This window comes from Trichogramma pretiosum, unplaced genomic scaffold, assembly GCF_000599845.2.
Source record: "Trichogramma pretiosum strain Unisexual culture from Peru unplaced genomic scaffold, Tpre_2.0 scaffold25, whole genome shotgun sequence".
Lineage (NCBI taxonomy): Eukaryota > Metazoa > Arthropoda > Insecta > Hymenoptera > Trichogrammatidae > Trichogramma > Trichogramma pretiosum.
This window is the reverse complement of record NW_019641621.1, coordinates 232589-254649: the sequence shown is the minus strand read 5'-3', so window position 1 is coordinate 254649 and position 22061 is coordinate 232589. Positions and strand designations below refer to the sequence as shown.

Genomic DNA, 22061 nt, shown 5'->3' with positions numbered 1-22061 from the left:
GTGTAAGTCAAAGAGGCCTAGCCCAGCGTTGGCTATCGTGCTCGATTTCGCCGGATATTTTTTCTTTTCCAGCATTTTTTCACGTGCTCGAATCGGTTATCGTCGATCGTTCGGAAAAAAAAATGCTAAAATTACCGACAAAAATTGGAATACTTATACAGTTAATTTTACTTTGCCACTTGCAGATGTACCAGTAAAGGTATTCGCCATCTAGCGGATGAGGCTGAACTTAATTACTGCATTTTCATATATTATTTATTATAAACTAATGTTGAAGGGAGATTTCATGTAAAATGTTCCTTAAATAAAATCCAGTATTGTTTTTAATTTAATTTTGATTTTATATAGTCACTAGTATAGAATGGTTTTAAGACGGTTTTTTCTACCGGTTAAAGAGTATTGAGTGGAGACAGTCACTCGTTGACTATCGGGTAGCAACAGCTTATTAAGATTATTCATTGCATTGGAAAAATTGAACTCAACAATTTCAATCAGGATATTATCCTATTAAACTTTGAGCAATTATGGTAAAGAAGCTCCATGAATCGTATTGCTCTTGGGAGTACTCGAGTCATTGACACGTGTTTTTCGTACGGTCGGCCCACGTATAGTCTCGCTTAATTTAATTGCATCGCCGAAAAATGTACAAGTCCATCGAAGTAGGGTCTTCTTCGCACTTACGCCATTGTTATTGCCGATCGATCGAACACAGCGAGATAAGCCCCGAGTACGCTAGATTTACATTCTCAACATTTGGCTCGAGCCTATTCGTGTGCGTAAGTCATATATAATACCCATCGTGTCAAAGAAAGAGAATCCCAAGCTCATTATCACACAATTCACTTGGCCGCGCGTTCATCGGCATGCAGCTCGCCAACATACGCGAAAGCATCTACATCTCGAAAAAAGTGACCTCTCAAACTCGTGTACTACTACCTGTCGCGTATAGACGCGTGACGCGGCCAGCGGCTCAGCGGCAGCTATGTAAAATATTCAAGCTTGTCATTATATCGGCCCGTCATTTTCCGGCTTCCGCGATCGACGAAAAAGCTCGTGCGCGCACGTATACCCCGCGCGCTTAATATTATAGGGGACTGTATAGCAGAAATTTTCCGATGAAAATTTTCGAGACCGATTCATCATTTTTTTTTACTGGGCAATGATTTCATCGTATGTAATTCAAAGCGTTTGCTCTATTTTGCATTTTAATATTTACGCGCGCCGTGGTGAATATTATTTCGTCGACACGTCAGTCTGGGTCTGCGTCACTGCTATCGATCAATAATTCTCTCGCGAGTTTCCAATGTATCGATGAACGCAAAAGAAAAATGTCAATTATTCGTTGACGTTGGTGTATTTTACGATTTCCATATGAGAAAAGCGCAGTCGTCCGCAAGCTCGACTGCTCCAAAGCTCAGTTTGATAAATTTAACAGAGAAAAAAAAAATCGAACGAGAAAAAAGATATAAGTATATAGAGAGGTGAAAAAAGCTCGCAGTCGATGGATGTAATACGTATACAAGGTGGTATACAGCTGGTCGCAAGCTCTATATTGAAGCGCGCCTGACTGCCGCATTATACACGAAGCTCGTCGTTTGGGCAACTTAGTCTATTAGGGCAGTATGCGAGCTGCGAGGCTCGATAGACCAGCCCAACTATGTGTGTGTGTGTGTGCTGGAAGGTGGATTGCCACCCTCAAACACCAGCCAACCACCCACCCACCGATGGCAGCCGAGCCCAGCCTTTCAGCCCTTCGGCGAAATCGCTGCTGTATAAACTACCCTCGCAGTCGATTATAGTTGATTAAACGCTGACTCTATCTATATGCTTCGTTTAACGCTTGATCCAGTCCGTTGTCTTGTATCAATTTTTTTTTATAATTGACGTGAGAAAAAATGGATTCATAAGAATGCCAGAGTTGATACAAGCTAGCTTCCATTTCTAAAATTTTTCCTCGAATGCATGCAAAAATGATCAAGTACGTGGGAAATGTGTCCTCTTTTTTTTATTAGATATAATTTCGGAGATATCGTATCTTAAAAAAGTGTCCGAACGAAAGGTGCGAACTGCATCATCGTACTGTAACAGAATTTATCGCGACGCGACGTCGACGGAAAAGCGAAAGCGCGTGTAGTACATATATACATCGCGCGGGAGCTAGTACAACAAGTGAAAGCCTTGCACGTATGTACACAGTATCTATAACTATATAGTTGTTGCATATACAGGCAGACTGCGCAGTGAGAGGGTCTCTCTCTCTCTCTCTCTCTCTCTCGACCGAGCGACATCTAATCCTAATCTCTCGTCGACACGGCTCCCTCTGCACACTAGCTTCTGCGGATACCAGGCGAGCAGAGCTTCCAGCAACGTTTTCAATAATTTCCCACTCTCCCTTTCGCTCGGCTCTCTCGTGCTCGAGCTCGACTCCGTTGTATATATGTATAGGTACGGCTCCCTCGGCTGTGCTGGTGACTGCAGCAGCGCGACACGCACGCGCCGCCGCCGCCGCCACCGCCTCGTGATTATATACCTGTTGTATACTGTGCGCTGCTGTACTGCTCGCTAGTCCGCGCCACAGAAGCCGCCTACGGAGAATAGATGGAATTTCACAGAGTCGAAACATTTTCCCAAAATTTTGCAAAATTATTCGATGCCTCTTTATCGAACGAATCGATTACCTCGTGCTGCTATCTACTATCTATAATTGCTTATTCTATATGGAAAATGTCATATTTTGCGCTGGATGTAGGGCGATCGCGAGGCTTTGAATTGCAAGTACAATATTACTTTTTAGGTAGTAATGAACTTGACTAAAAAAAAAAAAAATGAAATATCAAAACGCCTTTTTAAAAAGCATTCCGTTGAAACTTGGGTATATAATACTCATATACATTTTTTTTGTCAATGAGTATTTAATAAAAATCGTGGCTCCAAGATTCAATGTACCTCGACTCTTTACGTTATGAAAAAAAGCTAAGATTTTTGAGCCGCAGATTCGAATCGTTATATACATTTCAGCTTTCTCGAAAATCAATTTTGATCGTCGGTAAAGTCCGAACCCCGGCGGCAGCTGCTTAGAACTACGACACAAGTTGAATCGAAATTTTTGCGATCATTTCTTTTTTTTTTTTTTTAACGTGAACTTGAAAGAACGCGACACAACGAAGACAACGCGATATCTGCCGCTGATGTTGCTCGAGCACAATGACCGGATGCGCGAGGTCGCCGATTGTCGACCCCTTGAGAAAATGCTTGCGACATTTCAACGCACCGTTCGTACAACGAGCCGTATACCAGCCAGTACTTGTACGTGATTTTACTCATATATAATGCGATGCAAACTGCGCGAGATGATCTTTTGTTTTTTCCTCATCTGCAACACGTGACTCAAAAATGTAGGTGTTAATATAAGACAAAATAGGTAGCGGTGCTGCATTTTCAAAAGATATTTGAGAAATTTGTCGCTACGGAAGTCTTGTGCTTTTATAACGCAAAGATATCAATCAGTGGTGTAATAATAGCAATTCAGATATTTTAATGCAATTTTAATGCAATATTTTAATGCGATTTTTTATAAAAACTGACGAAGTCGAAAAAGTGCATTTTTTTAAATGAAATCGTATTCCTGAGTCAAAACTGACTACGGAATTCGATTTCACACAAAATTACGTAAGAAAACGTCTTGTTAACATAGATTTTACCCTAAGAGCAAAGTTTCGAGAGCGATTTTGCTAAATTTTAGAACCACGTTTTTAAACCTCAAACGAGGACCTGTTCCCGTTACTTTTCGGACATCGTAGGTAGGGCTTTTTTCATGTAAAGACATATATTTTCAGAATCTGCCGTTACCGAAAGGATATTTAAACATCGATGTAAACGCGGTCCGGTCTACCGTATTCTATTGTTATTATTGACGCGTATGTTATACAAACAAGCGTCTCTCGTGAAGCTGTGTTGACATTTTATGTTGACGAATAGCGAAGCTAGGCACTGGCATGCTTTCAGCCAGCGATACTATCCTCTGCTCATTGTATGACTAGATTCAGTTACTTACAAGTGTAAATTTAAATACTTTCAACTTCAGATTTTCATTCCAAGTGCAACTAGTAAATAATCAGCTTAGTTCATTCAGGAGTCTCGTACACTTCAAAACACCATCGAATCACCATGGGGAGAGAATGGGGTGCTCCAAATAAAATCCTGGAAGAACACTTCCAATCGTTTCTTGAATTGTGTCGCTCCAGAAGACAAGAGATAGAAACTGGAAATATCGTGAACGAAAGCTGGCGTAAATTTTTTTCGGAAAAAGCGAAAACTCAGGCAACCAAAAGATATGTTTGTAAATACGTGCAGTGGGTGAAGGAATGGTGGGTGCGAGAACTTATTTTGTGTGCTTGTGACTCGCCCACACAGCCACCCTACGTATCTAAAATTTGGGCCACAGAAACAACGTATACGGTATTCAAAGTTAGCTTATTGAGAAAGTAAGTATGAATCAGTGACACAAGTAACTTCGCAATTACTTTGAATTAATTTAAATTTATTTTTCAGGCAAAATGTGCCAATACCACAGTCACTGCAGGCAGCCCTAAAAAATGTTGGAGATGAAAAATTGAGAATTTTCAGGAATAGGGTAGAAGAATTGAGTGATTATATTGATTATTATCGTTTAATTGGGCAATACGATTTTCTCTCTCCTAGTACAGGTAAGGCAACAAATTATTGTGAAGTTTTTTGAACAGTTGTCTGTTCAACTTGATGGACTGTAAGATCAACGTGACTGCTGTTTCCAACACAATGCATCAGTAGTTATACTCTGTGCAGCAGCACAGTGTATTTATGTTAGCAAAAAATTATCTCATTCATATAACACAATTATTTTTCATTGGATATGTCTAAACGTTTATCTTATACCATTTTTAAAAATTTAAAATGATTTTACAGTGAATGTGGATGTATCAGCAGGTTCTGCAGATTTCTCTTTGATATCTATTGTTAAGGACAAAGAGGATTTAGAGTCAGGTAAAAAATGTTCATACTTTTTTCTTAATATTCACCGATGTAAATTTCACCAATAGCGCATTAACAATCGATTTCGCGCGTGCTTTACCTAAACTCGACAAATCGCATTATTTTTAACGAAATATTTATACTCTCTTTGAATAATGAAATTTGATTGATTAAATTGACGGAAATAATGTTGGCTTGTAGACTCGTAACGATGCTTTCGTTGAAAAGAAATGGCATTATTTTTGTCATCGATTTAACAAAAGAATCGATCGTTACTAATAATTGCAAATTCATTCGTCGAGTCGTGTACGATTTCGATCTCGTTTCGATCTTAATGGCAAAAAGCGGAGAATTAAATAAACTCTTGAAACAAACTCTTTATTCGACCGAAGTGAATGACTTCCGACGAAATAATAATCAGGCCTTTAAACCCGATGGTGTTTCGAACGATCGCTCGGAATCAGACTTACCGAATGAGAGGTGATTGTGTTTTAGCAATGTGACGCTTTTATTGTTAACTTGTCAGGCTCGCTATAAATGAACATTAATAAATCAATAATTAATAAAAAATGTAAAAAGCAAACATAAATGTTACGTTCAGGAAATAAATTAATTTAATTGTTTGCTATGCAATTAAACGATAATCGGTGCCGACGACTGCAGTGGCGCGACATCTGGTGGGCTAGCGGCGAATCGGAGCAGCACCACCTCGTTGTGTATACATGTATATCAATGCAGGTGCTATCTCAATAAACGTAGTCGATGTTCGCTGCCGCGGTACCGGTAGCGCAGATTTCATTCACAAGTTTCGCCTCCGTGAGTGATTCGGTAATAAATTCCGTAGTAGAGTAAAGTAGTACAGTGTGATTACGCAAAGTGTCAAGTACTCCCATTTCAGGCGAGAGAAGATTTGCACAGCTGCTGCGGCTCATTATATTATACTCGGTACCTCTTGTGTTTTGCTTTTTATTTTTCTTCGTCGACGACGACAGTAGTAGTAGTAGCAGCAGTACAGCTGCGGTGCAGTGGGTGTGCTTGTGTGTGTATGTGCAGTGTGCAGTGCAGGGCAATTCGAATAAAGTCAAAACAAAACCGGTACAATCATAACCTTTCTTTTCAGTTTTTTATTAAATTTCACCATACAAGAGACTGTGTGTGTGAAAACAGCGTAATGTAACAGAGACTCTCTTCTGCAGTCGAATTGCAGAAAAAACGATAATAACATTTTTTTACTTTTTTTTTTTATTAAAAAATCAACGACGTCAACATTCAACTCTTTTAAACGTTATCTTACTCTCCCTTTCTTTCTCTGTGTTTGTACAGAATAAAAAACAGTTTTTTTTTTTTTTTTCAATTAAAATCTTTTCTTGCATGACACTGTACGCTTGTGTCACACGCTGTGTACAACATTTCAACTGAGATAAAAGCTAGTATTTATGATCTCTCACAAACACTTGGCTCCAATGATTTGGTATATCTAAATCCTATAAGTATATAATGTAAAATGATCATTAGTCAAATAACAAAACAAGCTTAGTTGTTATTACATATGAAAAAATGTTCATATATTACGTTGTGTGTAGCGCAGCATACAAAGCTTATACGCGATACACAGAATACAACAACTGGCAGTGCAGTTATACGTATATAAATGGGCAGTCACTTGGTTACAATTACTTTTTTTTTTTAAAGATTACTTTGCTTCTTTTTTAAATACAACTGCACTTTGAGCTCGCTTCTTTCCTGTAGTGTTGTTGCTCTTCTTCTGAGTTCCATTGCTCTTTTGTTTCAGAGCAACCATTATGTTATCTGAAGTTGAACTGTCGCCTATAGAATCTTTTGAAACTTTATTGGATAGCAGCTTGGAAGTGGCAATTGTAGCCGTTATGTTCTTGTTCAATTTTTTTTTGGACTCTGACTTTTGTTTAGAATTAACTTTTGGTAATTTTGCTGTTCCAAATAACTTCAACGTGTCCAACTCATTGGTTACCAGCACAATGTCATTGTCCAAGGATTCCACTCCAGACTTGACATTTTTTGGTTTTTTCACTTTGGGCTTTTTCTTCTTGTTATTCGATTGGTTCTTTTCATCCAAAGGATTGATCACAGTCGAAGCATCTATTATCTTGGATGGTTTTCTACGAGTTTTCTTTTTGGTCTTTTTATAATCACTCTGCATGTAGCTCAGCTCCTCCAACTTTCTTGAACACGACCTGCAAACACAACATAAATGTCCTGTCAAGTTTGCACCATAATTACTAGATTTTAATAACAAAAATAATAAATGGCATACAGTAACAGAGCTTCGCTATCGGATTGATACTCGAAAGCCATCTTGGAAACACCCCAGCTCAGTGGACAGTCGTTTCTTTGTAGATAATTGAGATTTTCCTCGTTCTCCCAGTCGCAATTAGTCACACCGGTCCAATAGTTCTGCCTCAGCGGCATCAGCTTGACCTTCATCGCTTGACCATTATCTTGGGTAGTGGGAGACAGATTCCTCAGCGGCCTGCCAAGATCACGCACGTAGATGAGATCGACGAATTTCGCATGAAAGAGAGCTTGTTTCACGCGCGTCACTCGATTAATTAATTACTTAATCAAATGATACTCACATAGGAATGCGTCTGTGCCTCAATCTTCTGGTCTTCTTGTCCAAATCCGCGCCAATGATGTCCTCGCCGAGGGAGACGCTACGAGGCCTGGGTATCTGCGGCAGCTCGAGCTCCTCCGCCTGCTTTCTGCGCCGATTCTCCTTCTCGATCAGCTCGATCAGTCTCTCCTCCTCGTCGGAGCTCTTGACCTTGAGCCTCGTCGTCGTCTCGTCCGCGGAATCGGACAGCTCGTACAGGTCGCTGCCCGGATCGGTGGTCGGCAGATCCAGCGTCTTTCTACTTCTCATCGCCTTTCTGCGCATCAGCACGATCTTGGGCAGTTTGTTCTTCGACTTGGACTGCTTCTTGTTGCTGCCGTAGGACTCGGCCGTAGCTGGTTTGAGCAGCAGCGGCGACGGGGGCGGCGCCGCCAGATACTCCTCGCACGAGTTCAGCCTGCGCCTCAGCATCTCGCTCGCGGTGTACCTGTCCTCCTCGGACGAGCTGTCCGAGGTGTCGCCCTCGTCGCTGGAGTAATCCGTCAGCTCGATGTTGGTCGGCTCGTCGGCGCTCGAGCCCTCCTTGATCAGCCTCGCGATGATCTTGCTCCTCAGTCGCTCCTTGAGCGGATCCGAGTCCGAGAAGTCCAGCAGAGTCTCGCAGAAGGCCTTGCCGATTTGCTCGTAGTCCTGGCAGCTGAAGTGGGTGCCCGTGCGCGAGCCCAGCACCGAGCCGCCCAGCGACGCCTCCATCGTGTAGCTGTTCTGTATGCCCATGAGCCAGACCACGACCCTACCCGTGCCCTCCTTGCCCTTCTCGATGTGAAACTTGCAGTTCTCGAAGCTGAACTTGTCCGCGGCGTTCTTGTGCAGCATCAGCGGGAAGACCTGCTCGGCCAGTCGACCCTCGCGCGGACCGCAGCCCGGCCTCTTGCTCTCGCAGCCGTAGATGAAGACGTTGTGCTTGCGCGAGTGCGCGTGCAGATCGCAGTACATGGCGATGCCGCAGTCCTCCATCAGCCTCCTGATCATCAGCTTGGTGTGCCAGACCGACGGGTAGCTCTCCCTCAGCACAGTGCGATACTGCCGATTGAGATCCTTGCCCGACAGCGAGCAGCGATTGTTGCCCACTATCACGCCGTCCGGATTCAGCATCGGCACGAGCTTGAAGATGAAGCGCTCCCTGAGCTCGCGCGCCTGATTCGACTCGCCCGTGAGAAAGTCGCAGATGCCCTTCATGATCCAGCTCGAGGGCGTCTCGCCGGGGTGCACCCTGGCCGTGATCACGATGCCCTTCTTGCGTCTGAACGCGGTGGTGCCGCTGCCGGCCTCGCAGTTGCCGTTGTCGTTGACCGGCGGCGCCGTGATGGTCAGGTAGTAGACGCCGTTGCCCGCGAGGGTGCGACACAGCAGGCGCAGCTTGGTGAAGCGAGTCTTGAGGGGATCGCCGGCGATCCCCGCCAAATAGTCCTGCAGATCCGAGTAGGTGTAGGGGTAGGAGTGGGCGATGTAGACCGTGTCCTGGTCGTGCTCGAAGCGTATGTTGAAGGTGAGCGTGTGGCGCTCCTTCTGGTCCTGCTGCTCGCCCGAGTCCGTGCCGCAGCAGCCGTCGTTCTTGTAGTAGCAGATGTTCTCGCCGCAGCGACGCCAGCCCACCGAGTTGAGCTTGGCCGACTTGACGGAGTAGCAGAGCGGGCGCAGGCCCTCGTTGTACAGGCTGTCCTCCTTGCAGAGATTCACGATCGACAATCTAAAAAGATCGAAAGTTAATGGATCGTTTGAATGATATTCGATGATAATTTTTTGTCATCCGTATACCTGTACAAGACGCCGCTCCTCGTGTTCGTTATCCGGAAGTAGTACCACTGCATGTGTCGCTGCGTGTAGAGGTCCTTGCGCAGATGCAGCTGGTAGTACGTGTCGGTGATCTTGATGACTTTGCCCAGATTGCCCGACTCGAATCTCGACTCGAAGCACAGGTCGTTGGACTGCTGCGGCTGCGGCGGCGGCGATAATATCGTCTCGTCGGTGGCCGTCTGATTGTTGACGTTGGTCGTCGTCGTGGTGGACGACGGATCGGCCACGGTTCGTTCCAGTGCCGCACTGCCGCCGATGCACGATCTGCTGAACTGCATTAAAAATTTAGTTTAGAGATAGTTTGAATTACTAAAAATAATAAACAAATTCCCCGTGTGCTAATTCATCTATTTTTTCCTCTGTTTTTTTTTTTACTGCACCTACAGTGATTTCATCACTGAAACAGCGCGAGTGTATTTTTAAATCTTACATCTCGCGGATTCTCCGTGGGGCTTGGGAATTATTTTCATCCAGCCGCATTTTTCAGGCGGGCGATTTATTTTTTTCGCGCTCGCGCTGCGCGCCTAATCGTCTCCGCGCTTTATACATATAATTATTATTTCTTCGAAAATGTGCTCTAAAAAAAAATAATATATTCATATTTACGTAATTCGTCGAGGTGGCTGGACAGTAGCGGAAGATGACGGTGCCCATGTCCTCGCCCACGGGCTTGGGTCTGGGCTCCCTGCCGGTGGGCACGTTGAAGGGCTCCGGCTCCGCGGGGCTGTAATCTATGTGGCGCACTCGATCGGGAAGCACCTGTGCGAGAGAGCGAAAATAATAAATTACCCGAATTTATGAAAAAGGTCACTATTCGCAAACGTAATGCGCGGCATTGCCAAATTCTCACACGTACTTGACATTCTATTGGCCATCGCGCCTCCTGCCTCAGCGCGTCCAAGCCGTTGACCAACAAGTTGTTGTAGGGGTCAGCTTGCAGCAGCGACTGCAGCTGTTGGTGGTGGTGCTGTACGTGCAGGTGGTCTCTGTGCTCGCGAAACGACCTGCTGTGAAAGCCGCCGGTGAGCGACAGCACCGAGTCCAGATCCTTGCGATGCTGATGATGATCGAAAGCCCCACCGGTGAACTTGGTCGGCAGGCATTGCTGGTTCACCAGATTGTTTCCTGCGCGCGAAAATATGTATACATTATTTTCGTCTCTCGTGTTCGCAGCAGCGGTTAATTTAATTCGATAGAGCGATAGTAATAAATAATGACAAATAATAATAATAACAACGATAATATAAAAGCAGTTATACAAAGCACTCGAGCGCGCGTGTACGCGTAAATATCGAGATGTGTGAGAAAGATTTTGCATCAAGGTTATAATCTCGCTCGCCAAAATGTGTATTTTGCCAAAAAGACGCTCTCGGTGGCCACTACTACTGACTTCTTCTTCGTCTTCTCTCGCTCTATCTTCTGAGAATTCCAAATTTTATATCAAATAAATCTTTGTGCGCAATCGACGAAATAATTAATTCACTCGCGGAAATGAAAATCTCGGGTTTTTGCGATGTGCCGCTGCTCTTCTCTTCTCGCCTCCTCGAACACACACACACACGCGTGCATCAAAGCGTTTCAAATATAGATTTTTAACACGAGCTTTATAATGTCGCGCGCGCGTATTTATTATTTTTAGCGGCTTTTTCGCGCTCGACACAATGGCTCGAAATTTTTGACTTCGGACAAAAATGCGCTGCAAGCTTACACACTCACGATCATAATAATAAAGCAGTCGTGTGCGAGGTGAACGTGCGCGTACGACACGACGTGCATGTCATCACTGTGCATCACTCTTCACTCTGCAGTGGATAGTATTAAAAAAAAAAAAAAAACTTAGTTTACCAGGAATCGGCTGTACCGGAAATAATGCAGCTTGCAGGTCTTTCACTCTGCTGCTGCTGCTGCTCTTCTCGACGTTGTTTGACGTCGACGACGATTCCATTTTCCTCCCGATCTTGCGGACTGCTGCTGAGATCGTTCGAGTCGCAGCTGCTGCCGCTGCCTGTGTTGTTGTCGCTGTGACTGTTGTTGTTGTTGTTGATTCTCTGACCGCCGAACACCCCGGACTGTGGATTCAAGCTCGTTTGTGGCATCCTCTTTCCTCATGGTTTTTTTTCTATCGGCCGCTCGTCGTCATTCACTGATGCACCAATGATAATGATGATGATAGCTGCTCGACGCGAAGATCATACTCGCACAATGAAACCATCGCGATATCTGCACACGAGAAAAACAAATTCAGCTTTACGATCGCTTAATTTTAGATTTTTTTATCGCGAATAGAAGAAAAAAAAATATAAATAAACATTTTAATCGATTCGAGGCTCGTAGCGTACACAAAAAAAAAACACCGCTCGCGCAAAGAAATGATTTACGAGCCTCCGACGAGTGATTCACGATGAAAGCGCGAAAAATTGCACCATCACTGCGCTACTTTCCCGCGCACTAATTTTCTTCTCTCTCTCTCTCGTATGTAAACCGTGGCAAAGGTTGGCAAAAGTATACACGAATTTTCAGTTGGTCGGTCGCGAGTCTCGACGTCTCTCGCGACCGAATAATAATGTAAAAAATCGTGTCGAGTGGCTCTCTCGTGGTATATACCTAATGCGAAAATCTGCTGCAGTCTCGGAAAAAATGTAGTAGTAGCTGGTGGTAGTAGTAGTAGTAGTAGTAGTTGCGAGCGAACGACGACCTCGCCGCCGCTGCCACTGCCGCAGAGAGCTAGCCTGCTATGCACCAAAACTTTTCAATTTTATATACCTATCGGTAATGACGATCTGATCGAAGTTGAACGAAAAAAAAAGAAAGAAAGAAAGTAAGAGAAAGAAAAAGAAAGAACTGCTACTGTTCGAAACTGATAACTATTATGTACTACGGTTGTGTCTGTGTGTGTCTGTGTGTGGGATCGGCTGCAGAGCACACAGAGCGCACAGTGTGTCGATCGCGGAAGGCGGCACTGCACACACACGCACGCACACACACGACCCAAGCCAGAAAAGAGCCTCTATAGAGCCTCTCTCTCTCCTTGACGACGAGCGAGCGAGCTTGTACTACACTAACGCGCGGAGTTTTGCTGCTGCCGCTGCTCCACACGAGCCACGAGCAGCGAGAGAGAGAAGCGCAGCAGCGGCGGCAACGGCGGCCGTATATCGACGAGCTTTCGCACATACTGTGTACTCTCTCTCTCTCTCTCTTGTGTGCAGGTGTACACACAAGCAGCCACTGCCACCGCCGCCGCCGCCGCCGCATCGTATATATAGAGATACGTATAAGAGAGTCGAGAGACTCTTCGGGCACACCGACTGACTATCTATCTCCACTCCTACCCCCCCGTCGTTCGCGCAAAAGTCGCGTGTGATCGCCCTCTAAATTGCAACGCGATGATATACATCGCGGCGGCGATCGAGCTTGCGGGCCTCTCTCTGCTCTGTGCGCGTTGGTGGCAGCAGATATGCCCGCGCGCGCCCGAGTTTGCTCTTGGCCCGCGGCCAACGCGATTAGTGTCTGCAGAAAAACGTATCGAATATCTTTTTTTTTTCTCTCTCTCTCTCTGCTTCTTATTCCCAGTAGTCACTACTGATACGAGAAAACGAAGTGATAGATGAAGTATCGCAAACTCGTACGTACCGTCGTGTTTCGAATGTGCGCGCACGAGCTGCTGCTCCGTTGACGTTTTATTTTTGACGATGATTTGCGCACACATGCAACTTGCAGCTGCTCGTCGTCGTGCTTTCGACATTCTCGCGCGCGCGTGAACGAAACGATACGAAACGCACAGCTGCTGCGTTTCCCGCGCGAGCTTGCGAGCTTGCGACCAGAAAGCGGAGCAAAAAGCTCGTCGTCGGCGTCCCGAACGAATCGACCGTTTCAAGTTTATGCACGGACGTAGAGCGTTAATAGACACATAGCGATATCATCTCGACGACGACGACAGCTATTTGCAGCTTGTCGGAAACCGATCGAGAGAGACTCGAATTTCTTAATGGCCAATTTTTGCATACACACACGCGCGCTTGTGTGCACGAGCGCACAAAGAAAACAATCGTCTCTATTGTGCAGCTGCGTTTCTTCTTCCAGTCCACGTGACCGGTATATATACCTCGCATTGATTCATCGAATCGCGTACCCACACACAACATTGATAATAATATAGGCTCTCTGCGCTCGACGCGTATAAATATATCGATAAATCTATCGATAGCGCGAGTCTATATATCGGTTTTGTGTGTGTACAGCTTGACCCGCGTAAAAATAACGATCCGTATACTACGTGCGTGAGTACAGAAATAAACCCGCGTTTCGCTATCGAGGTAATTAGAGGCGATATATACACGGATCGTTTCTCGCCGCACGTGCGCCACGCTCGAGACCGTATTCTAGCTTATATATACTCGTGCATCAATGCGACGACGCCGAGTGTGACTACTCTTCGAAACCTTGATGATAAAAAAAAAATTGAGAAAATGTATTATCGAAATTTCTTGAACGCGCGCGAAAATTTTCGCGCTTACTCTTGTTTTTCCTCTCTTTCTCTTTCTCTCTGTGTTTTATACTTTCGCGTCTTTTACATATTTATAGTCAACTCGCACGGTCTCGGCAACGCTATTTTCGAACTCGCGCGCGACTTACTATCCTCAATTTTCTCTTTACAACATATATCCCAAAACTCTTTCCCTCGCCGCGACGCCGACGCCTCGAGAGTAGGTATATATACGAAATTTTCTCTCGCTGTATGACGTAGTTCTCCCTCGTTCAGAAAAACCTCCAAGGTGCACCTTTACTTCCGAAACACGGGCTCATTACCTATTACGTACTTCCTCGTAATTATCATCGCATATATACATAATCCTTATTACGCGTTTGCGAGTGTTTCGCGCGATCGATCGAACGTGTTACAGTCGAGTAATTATATCGTTATATGAATTCCAAAACTCTCTCTCGCGCGCGCAGCACACGCGTGATATTTACCAGTACACAGAGAGAAACTTGCAAGTTGAGCGAACTCGCGTGCGCAGAATCTCGCGCGATATCGATAAAACATTCGCTGTTCCTTCGCGTGCATTACACAAAACGACGCGACTACACTGCTCTCGACGCTCGTCGAGTCCTGGGAGAACAATTATAATAATTTTCGTTTTCTCTCTCTCTCTGTTCTCGTTTCCGATCGTCATCGATTTGTAACAACCGATACAACGCAACGCAACGATGACAGACGAGGAAGAAGAGCAGCATAAAATGGGCCGCCTGGTGACCGTAGCCGTGTGCACGCTCAATCAATGGGCGATGGACTTCGAGGGCAACTACAGGCGCATACTGCAGAGCATACAGATCGCCAAAGAGGCCGGCGCGACGTTTCGCAGCGGCCCTGAACTTGAAATAAGGTACGCGCTCTGCTCTCATAGACGCATCTCTGTTGGCTAATTTCGAACTTTCTCTCTCTATTATATATATAGCGGCTACAGCTGCGAAGATCACTTTTACGAAGCCGACACGCTGCAGCACTGCTGGGAGGTGCTGGCCTGCCTCATGCGCTCGGCCGAGTGCGACGACGTGCTCATAGACGTCGGCATGCCGGTCATGCACAAGAACGTCACCTACAATTGTCGGGTGGCCTTCCTCAATCGACGCATCCTCCTCATCAGGCCGAAAATGATCATGGCCGAGGACAACAATTATCGCGAGTCCAGGTGGTTCTCGCCTTGGACCAAAGTAAGGATATCGGGCATTGGTCGTTGCTTACTATTTTTTGTACCGTAGCTCTTCGAGCGCGTCGATGTTTGAGTTACCAAGATTATTTTTTTTCTGTCAGAACTGTCCAATTACTTTTGCTTGAGTTTTTTTGGATTTTTTTTGGAACTTTGATTTAGGTTAAGTATAATTTTTTTCGTTGCTTGTAATTCACATTAAAAACCGCGATTATATAAAACATTAACTTGATCAACGGTGACTGATTAACTCGTTCTCACTTCCAACCGATATCGAACCACCAACACTTTGACACCAAAGAATCGAGTATTAAGGTCGCACGAAGCGCGCAGATATCAACAATAACTATCCCTCAAAAACCATCTTGGTAACTGAGCTGTATACAGCGCTTTGAAGTGGGGGTTATATATCGAAATGCTCGATTAAAAAAAAAATTTCGAACGTCGAAAACATCGCGCCAATCATTAAGTTCGATTTCTGAATGTTTGTTAATTAAATTCCCAGGAAAGATCGGTGGAGGACTACTTCCTGCCGCGCTCGATCGTCCAGATAACGAATCAGAGCACGGTGCCGTTCGGCGACGCCGTCATCTCCACCCGCGACACCTGCATCGGATTCGAGATCTGCGAAGAGCTGTGGAATCCTGCCAGCACTCACATACCGATGGCACTGGACGGCGTCGAAATCATATCAAACGGTACGAAGCAGTAGTCTCTCTGTGTTTGTGTATTTGAGAATTAATTATCGCGTCGAGTGAAATCGTCGCGGAAATAAGTCATCTCTCGCATGCATCAACGCGCGCGTGAACGTGATTTATTTTGAAATTAAATAATTATTAAAGAAACATATACGAAACCAAAATAAGTTATTTCTTGACGATAATGCACACGAACAGATTTATAACTGCCAAGTTATTTATTCTTCACGATGAGGGGGATGGATCTAAAGGAAGAAAAGTTCATCGCATGGATATAATGGAAAGTTTATAACGCTTGGTTTAGTAGTTTTTGTCTAGATCATTAACGCTAGTCTAGATTGTTACTAGTAAACTACGTATCTAGCACTCCTTTTTAGCAATTTTTTAATCCACCCTTTTTAAAAATATCCAATCTCTAAACCGAAATCTCCAAACTCCACAGGCAGCGGCTCTCAGTTCGAGCTGCGCAAGGCCTACGTCACCGTGGACCTGGTGAAATCGGCGAGCTTCAAGTCGGGCGGCTGCTACATGTTCAGCAACGCGCGGGGCTGCGACGGCACCCGCATCTACTTCAACGGCGGCTCGATGATCGCCCTCAACGGCCAGATACTCAATCAGGCGCGTCAGTTCAGCCTCAACGAGGTCGAGGTCAGCGTCGCCACCGTCGATCTCGAGGACATACGCAGCTATCGCAACAGCATCAGGTCGCGCTCGCATCTCGCCGCTCGCTCGCATCCCTATCCCCGGGTCAGGGTGGACTTCGCGCTGTCGTCGGACAATCCATTCTCGGGCGTGCCCGACAGGCTCATCAACGACGACAGTGTCGACGAGGACAATCGATTCAAGATCGCCTGCCACACGCCCGAGGAGGAAATCTCGATGGCGCCGGCCTGCTGGCTCTGGGACTATCTGAGGCGCTCGGGCCAGGGTGGCTTCTTCCTGCCGCTCAGCGGCGGCGTCGACTCGTCCTCGACGGCCTGCATCGTCTACTCGATGTGCTGCATGATCGTCGAGGCCGTGAAGCAGGGCGACGGCAAGGCCCTCGGCGACATACGCAAGATCGTTGGCGATCCCGACTACGTGCCCACGGACGCGAAGCAGCTCTGCAACACGCTCCTCGTCACCTGCTACATGGCCACGGAGAACTCGTCCTCGGCGACCAAAGCTCGCGCGGCCGAGTTGGCGGCGCAGCTCGGCTCGTATCATCACAGCATCGTCATCGACGCGGCGGTCAGCGCGATACTGGCCATATTTCAGCAGGTGTCCAAGCTCACGCCCAAGTTCAAGGCTCACGGCGGCTCGCCGCGCGAGAATTTAGCCCTGCAGAACGTTCAGGTACGAGCGAGAGACGACTCGCTGTTTAAGGACACATTCTCTCTATCGTGACTCGATTGAGAATAATATTTTTTTGATCCTTTGCGCAGGCCAGAATACGGATGGTGATCGCCTACTTGTTCGCGCAATTGATGCTGTGGGTGAGAAACAGGCCGGGCGGTCTGCTGGTGCTCGGTAGCAGCAACGTCGACGAGGCTCTGAGAGGCTACTTCACCAAGTACGACTGCAGCAGTGCCGACATCAATCCGATCGGTGGAATCGCCAAGACCGATTTGAAGAAGTTCCTCAAATTTTTCCGGTTAGAATTATAAAAAAAAAGGATTTTTCGCTCGAAGACGAGAATCGAATTTACGTATTGATCTCGATCGTTTCAGGAGAAAATATAATATTCCGGCCATCGATCAGATTCTCGAGGCGCCTCCGACCGCCGAGTTGGAGCCCCTCAAAGAGGGCCAATTGGCGCAACTGGACGAAGTCGACATGGGAATGACGTACGTGGAGTTGGGCATTTTCGGTAGACTCCGAAAGCAGAATCGGGCGGGACCCTTTTCGATGTTCTGCAATCTCGTCAATACTTGGGATAATATAACTCCCAAAGAGGTAAACGCTTTTGTTTTAATTTTTACGAATCTTCTTATTCTTGTATTAAAAAAAATTTTCTATTGCAGGTCGCGGACAAAGTTAAACACTTTTATCGCTGTTACGCGATTAATCGTCATAAAATGACAACTTTGACTCCGTCGGTTCATATGGAAACTTACAGTCCGGATGATAACAGATTCGATCACAGACCATTCCTTTATAATCATATGTGGAAGTGGCAATTCAATGCCATCGATGACAAAGTATGCAATTTTTTTTTTTTTTTGAATTTCAAGTTAATACGTGACAATTATAAATAAAATCATTCATTATCTAGGTTCAAATGTTAAACGAAGATTCGTCATCGCGACCCAGAAAAAAGGCGCCGATTGTACCTGTTAAACCCAGAATTCTGCCTATCGAAAGAGTTGTTGGTAGTAAGTTGACGTCATGATGTTTATTTTTATATCGTTTATTACTAAAAGGAAAATTTTATTCATTCTTTAAATTCTGTTCTAGATAAAGCATATCCTGGAGTAACAGTCTAGTTGAAATAATTGTTGAATAGAGGATTTACCTGTTTGTGGATATTTTTGTTTATCAAAATGATTATTAGCAATATTTTGATTCAATAGTGTACAAACCGGATAATATTTTAGAATAATTGTAAGTTCAAAGAGATTTATTTTTGATCAATGCTTTAAAAATATATCGCTATGTTACGGTATTACTTAACATAAATTTCTATATATGTTGACCCTGAAATTTATCCTGAAAATTTGACTCCTAAATATTTTTTACTTGTAGTTCATTGTTAATATTTTAAGAAAAAATTTCCAATTTAACGAGCATTTTAGATCAACGATTCATGAAATGTATTTTATACTTCCAACTTTTAGTTGTAATTTTATGTCGTTATTGATTCTTTATCAATTTATTATACGAACAATAGAAAGAATGTAAATCTTTTCTTTAATTAAATAAATTTGTTTCAGTTCGAACAAAAATTAAATTTTTATTTTTTCAAACTATTTTTATTTCATGCAAAACGAAAATGCAAATGTAAATATAAGTGTATGTAAATGAAATGTAAATGTTGCTGTAACTTAAAAACTACATATTCGAAAAAATAGTTCTCAAAAGTAACAAAAAGCAAAAGGTATATAAAAAAGGATTGTATTATCGAATGGTGATAAAGAGGTAATTAAGGGCTATGAATATCCAAATTCAAAACAACATGATCGAAAGTACTGAAAAAATTTTCAAGTAATAAAACTAGTTTTATATGTGCACTAATTTCTTTATTATTAATGTCACTTTGCTCTCATCGAGTCATTTTATAATAATGTCATAAGTTAAAATAGACATTTTTATATTTGTAACAACATATTCATGTAATGGATCATGATTTATAATTTCGTTTACATAACTAAGTTATTCTTCTAAAATAAATATCATCATGTACATTCAAGCATTTATTATCTGATATTGTTTTATATATTTATATAAAAATATATATTTTAAAATATATATTATCATATATAAATATACATTTTTTTAAAGTCAATAGTATCTTTCATTCGTATAGATATGAATAAAATAGTCATTATCATATAACTAACGATTATATTATACGATTATCATAAAAATTATTTAAAACCTGAATTTCCAAAGTGTGCTGTTAAGAGGTTCATCAAAATACTGGATGTAAGTAAAGCTCAAATATACTTTGAATGATTGAGGATTTCGATTTGAGTATTGAAATAATAAAGAAATAATATCTTTACAGTTTTTAATTTTTATATATTTTTAGCAGTGCAATTCTCGTACTTCTACATGATGAAGTATCAAATGCAAATCAAATAATTTGAGCATTTTTACAGTTAACAAAATGTATCATGTGTGTTTATTCACATTAGTACATTAGTTTATTAGAGAAGTAAATGAAGAAGGCTGCTTCAACCTTATCAACTTTGAGCTGTTAAGCATGTATTGTTGGACGTGATGCTTTACTTTCTGAAGTACATTTACAATAAATTGTGATTTCCATCGCAGAAAATGTTGATTCCATCAAGGTATAGGGCCCAAAAAGAAGCTTTCTACTGGGGCAGTTTTTTTCAATTTACGCTCAACTTAAATTAAACATTAAGTTAGGAAGTGACTATTGTTGTTCCTTTACTAATAATAAAAATACTTTAAGAATAATACTCGCATACAATAATTCTCTATTCTCATGCAAGATTTATTTTCGAAATCTTATCACAACATTATTTATAAATTCTTATACAGCCAAACGGAAAAAATCATGCTAGTCACAAAATTTACATATTCAATCTTAAAAAACTTACTTTTTATAGTAAAATCTATCATTTAACTGACTTGATTAAGTCAAAACTTTGAGTTATATTTTAAGCATTTTCAATGTTTTCTTTTGAATGTGTTTTTCAATTTTTTTTTCAATTTTTTTTTCAATTTTTTTTTCAATTTTTTTTCGATGTGGTTTTTCAATGTATTTTTTTAAAGTTTAACAATTTTAAATCTATTACCTATTGTTAATCGTACGTCACACCTCCATAACATTCCATAAACATTTAAAATGCGAGTAATATTCTTAACTTCATGAGCTAATTTATGTTATTATATATAACAAACAAATTTTATTTATTATATTTATTTTATAATTTAGATGTAGTAACCGAAAACGTTAACGTCAACGTTGATTGTCATTTTACAAACGAACGAATTTTTATCTACAAATTATACAATGAATGACAACTTGCAAGTCGATTTGAGGCATCGATTAAGTACTGAAGTTTTCGTTGAGAATCCAACTTCACATATATTTTGTACATGTCTCAACATAATTTTCATAAGTCATCATACCAAATTAGAATTAGAATGAAGCAGTAATGAATGAATAAAGTATACACAATCTTAACCAAGTCAACATTCGAACGAATGAATGTTTATAATATTTACAGAAAGCGCATTCATTATCGTATCGTTTTCCAGCTAATACAATGAAATTTACAGTGATAAAGAGCGATTATTATGTTATTGAAGAAATAGGCGTGTAAATGTAACTTAAAAGCGATCATTGGAATAATTGAATTAAGTTAATTCTCATTGGAGGAAAAAGTTCAGGCGAATAATCATCTATGTCATCCAACGAAACGAATACAAAATATAATAAACTTCCATATACATTCAAACTAAAAATTAGTATATACAATTTAAATATTATATTAACAATGGAATGTCTTCGTTCGATGTGCATTTCAATGATACTTTAACTTAACATTTATCTCTCATTTGAACTAAATAATTAAAAAGCACCCTATTGTTAATAATCTTACTTACTAATGAAACATATCTTTTTCTCTTTAATTCTAACATTAAGTGAGTTTTTTCTAACGTAATACTCTGAATGTTTACAATACAAGCTTAAAATTAACATAATTATTATAACTTTCGAGAAAATTGCACGAATCCCCGGAGTTATGAGACGTAGCCTTTCCGTTATGCTAGTATCAAAAGGATATTCAGACTATTAGATTTACTGATCGATTATGAGGTTCACGCATATGTATATTTTTATAAGGTGGAAATAATCGCAACGATATATATAAATATTTCTTTCTTTTCCCCACCCGACTATATCACAGGCTATTATAACCATACATAATCAACGAATCACGCTGACAAACTATATTGAGAAGCTATTGATTTTAACGTTTAAGTAAAAATTGGTTGAAAAACTCATTTCTTTTATAATTTATCATTTACGAATACGAGGGAAAAAATTGTAAGATTATAATAATAAATAGTCAGTCGTCAGTCATGTGAGAGTTCTCGAAAACCCTCGATTATATCGATATTTTCAAATTCTAATACTGATGTAAGTTGTGATGGTGAGAGTATAGTTGAAATTAGTATATAACTTTTGAAGCAATAATTATTTCATCTCGCCCAAGTCTACTAACAAACCTACATCATTTGTGAATAAGTGTACATCATGTGTAACCACTTTTCAAAAAATCTAATGATATGTTTCTTCTCGGATATAAAATAACTTAAATTCGACATGTTTTTAAGTACCTTTAAGAGATCTCTAACGCCCAGCAGTCTTTTTCGTCTAATTGTAAATCAGCAAGTCTTATTTTAATTAAAATTTAATTAAATGAAAATGAAGAACAAGTATACTTGTCATTGAAAAAAATAGTTATACCCAAGAAAACCACTGTGTGTTTGTATGTGTATATGCGTGAGCTTATAAAA

At 42.0% G+C, this 22061-nt stretch overlaps 2 protein-coding genes across 8 annotated transcripts; one reads left to right on the top strand and one right to left on the bottom strand.

The window, feature by feature from the left end:
- The first annotated feature begins 4007 nt into the window (after positions 1-4007).
- On the top strand, positions 4008-18790 carry LOC106654168 (probable glutamine-dependent NAD(+) synthetase). 5 transcript variants are annotated; one of them, XM_014373898.2, is made up of 12 exons: positions 4008-4484; positions 4552-4706; positions 4966-5022; positions 14676-14844; positions 14917-15172; positions 15674-15866; positions 16309-17201; positions 17291-17499; positions 17576-17801; positions 17870-18046; positions 18121-18220; positions 18303-18790. In XM_014373898.2, exons 1-12 carry the CDS (start codon positions 4168-4170, stop codon positions 18329-18331), a joined length of 2781 nt encoding a protein of 926 aa, XP_014229384.1. In that variant the 5' UTR covers positions 4008-4167; the 3' UTR covers positions 18332-18790. The 5 variants fall into 5 exon arrangements, with proteins under 5 accessions (XP_014229384.1, XP_023314568.1, XP_023314567.1 ...); XM_023458800.1 differs by having other exon boundaries at positions 4963-5022; XM_023458799.1 differs by having other exon boundaries at positions 4945-5022; positions 18121-18217.
- LOC106654167 (cytosolic carboxypeptidase 2) lies at positions 6107-12531 on the bottom strand. Of its 3 annotated transcripts, XM_014373894.1 has the most exons (9): positions 12339-12531; positions 12065-12240; positions 11322-11680; positions 10317-10585; positions 10067-10219; positions 9422-9732; positions 7626-9353; positions 7304-7519; positions 6107-7223 (listed from the first exon to the last, which is right to left on the bottom strand). In XM_014373894.1, the coding sequence occupies exons 3-9, from the start codon at positions 11554-11556 to the stop codon at positions 6704-6706; spliced, it is 3432 nt and encodes a 1143-aa protein (XP_014229380.1). In that variant the 5' UTR covers positions 11557-11680; positions 12065-12240; positions 12339-12531; the 3' UTR covers positions 6107-6703. The 3 variants fall into 3 exon arrangements, with proteins under 3 accessions (XP_014229380.1, XP_014229379.1, XP_014229382.1); XM_014373893.1 differs by having other exon boundaries at positions 12065-12531; XM_014373896.2 differs by lacking the exons at positions 12065-12240; positions 12339-12531 and having other exon boundaries at positions 11306-11494.
- Positions 18791-22061: the final 3271 nt, after the last annotated feature.

Bases quoted from the DNA above. Each gene is read 5' to 3' on its own strand.
- LOC106654167 (XM_014373893.1), bottom strand. From the start codon at position 11,556: ATGCCACAAACGAGCTTGAATCCACAGTCCGGGGTGTTCGGCGGTCAG. The intron at 10,586-11,321 runs GTACAGCCGATT...TTTCGCGCGCAG, and splicing joins TGCAAGCTGCATTATTTCCG to GAAACAATCTGGTGAACCAG. The intron at 10,220-10,316 runs GTACGTGTGAGA...TCTCTCGCACAG, and splicing joins GATGGCCAATAGAATGTCAA to GTGCTTCCCGATCGAGTGCG.
- LOC106654168 (XM_014373897.2), top strand. From the start codon at position 4,168: ATGGGGAGAGAATGGGGTGCTCCAAATAAAATCCTGGAAGAACACTTC. The intron at 5,023-14,675 runs GTAAAAAATGTT...CAACGATGACAG, and splicing joins CAAAGAGGATTTAGAGTCAG to ACGAGGAAGAAGAGCAGCAT. The intron at 14,845-14,916 runs GTACGCGCTCTG...TTATATATATAG, and splicing joins GGCCCTGAACTTGAAATAAG to CGGCTACAGCTGCGAAGATC.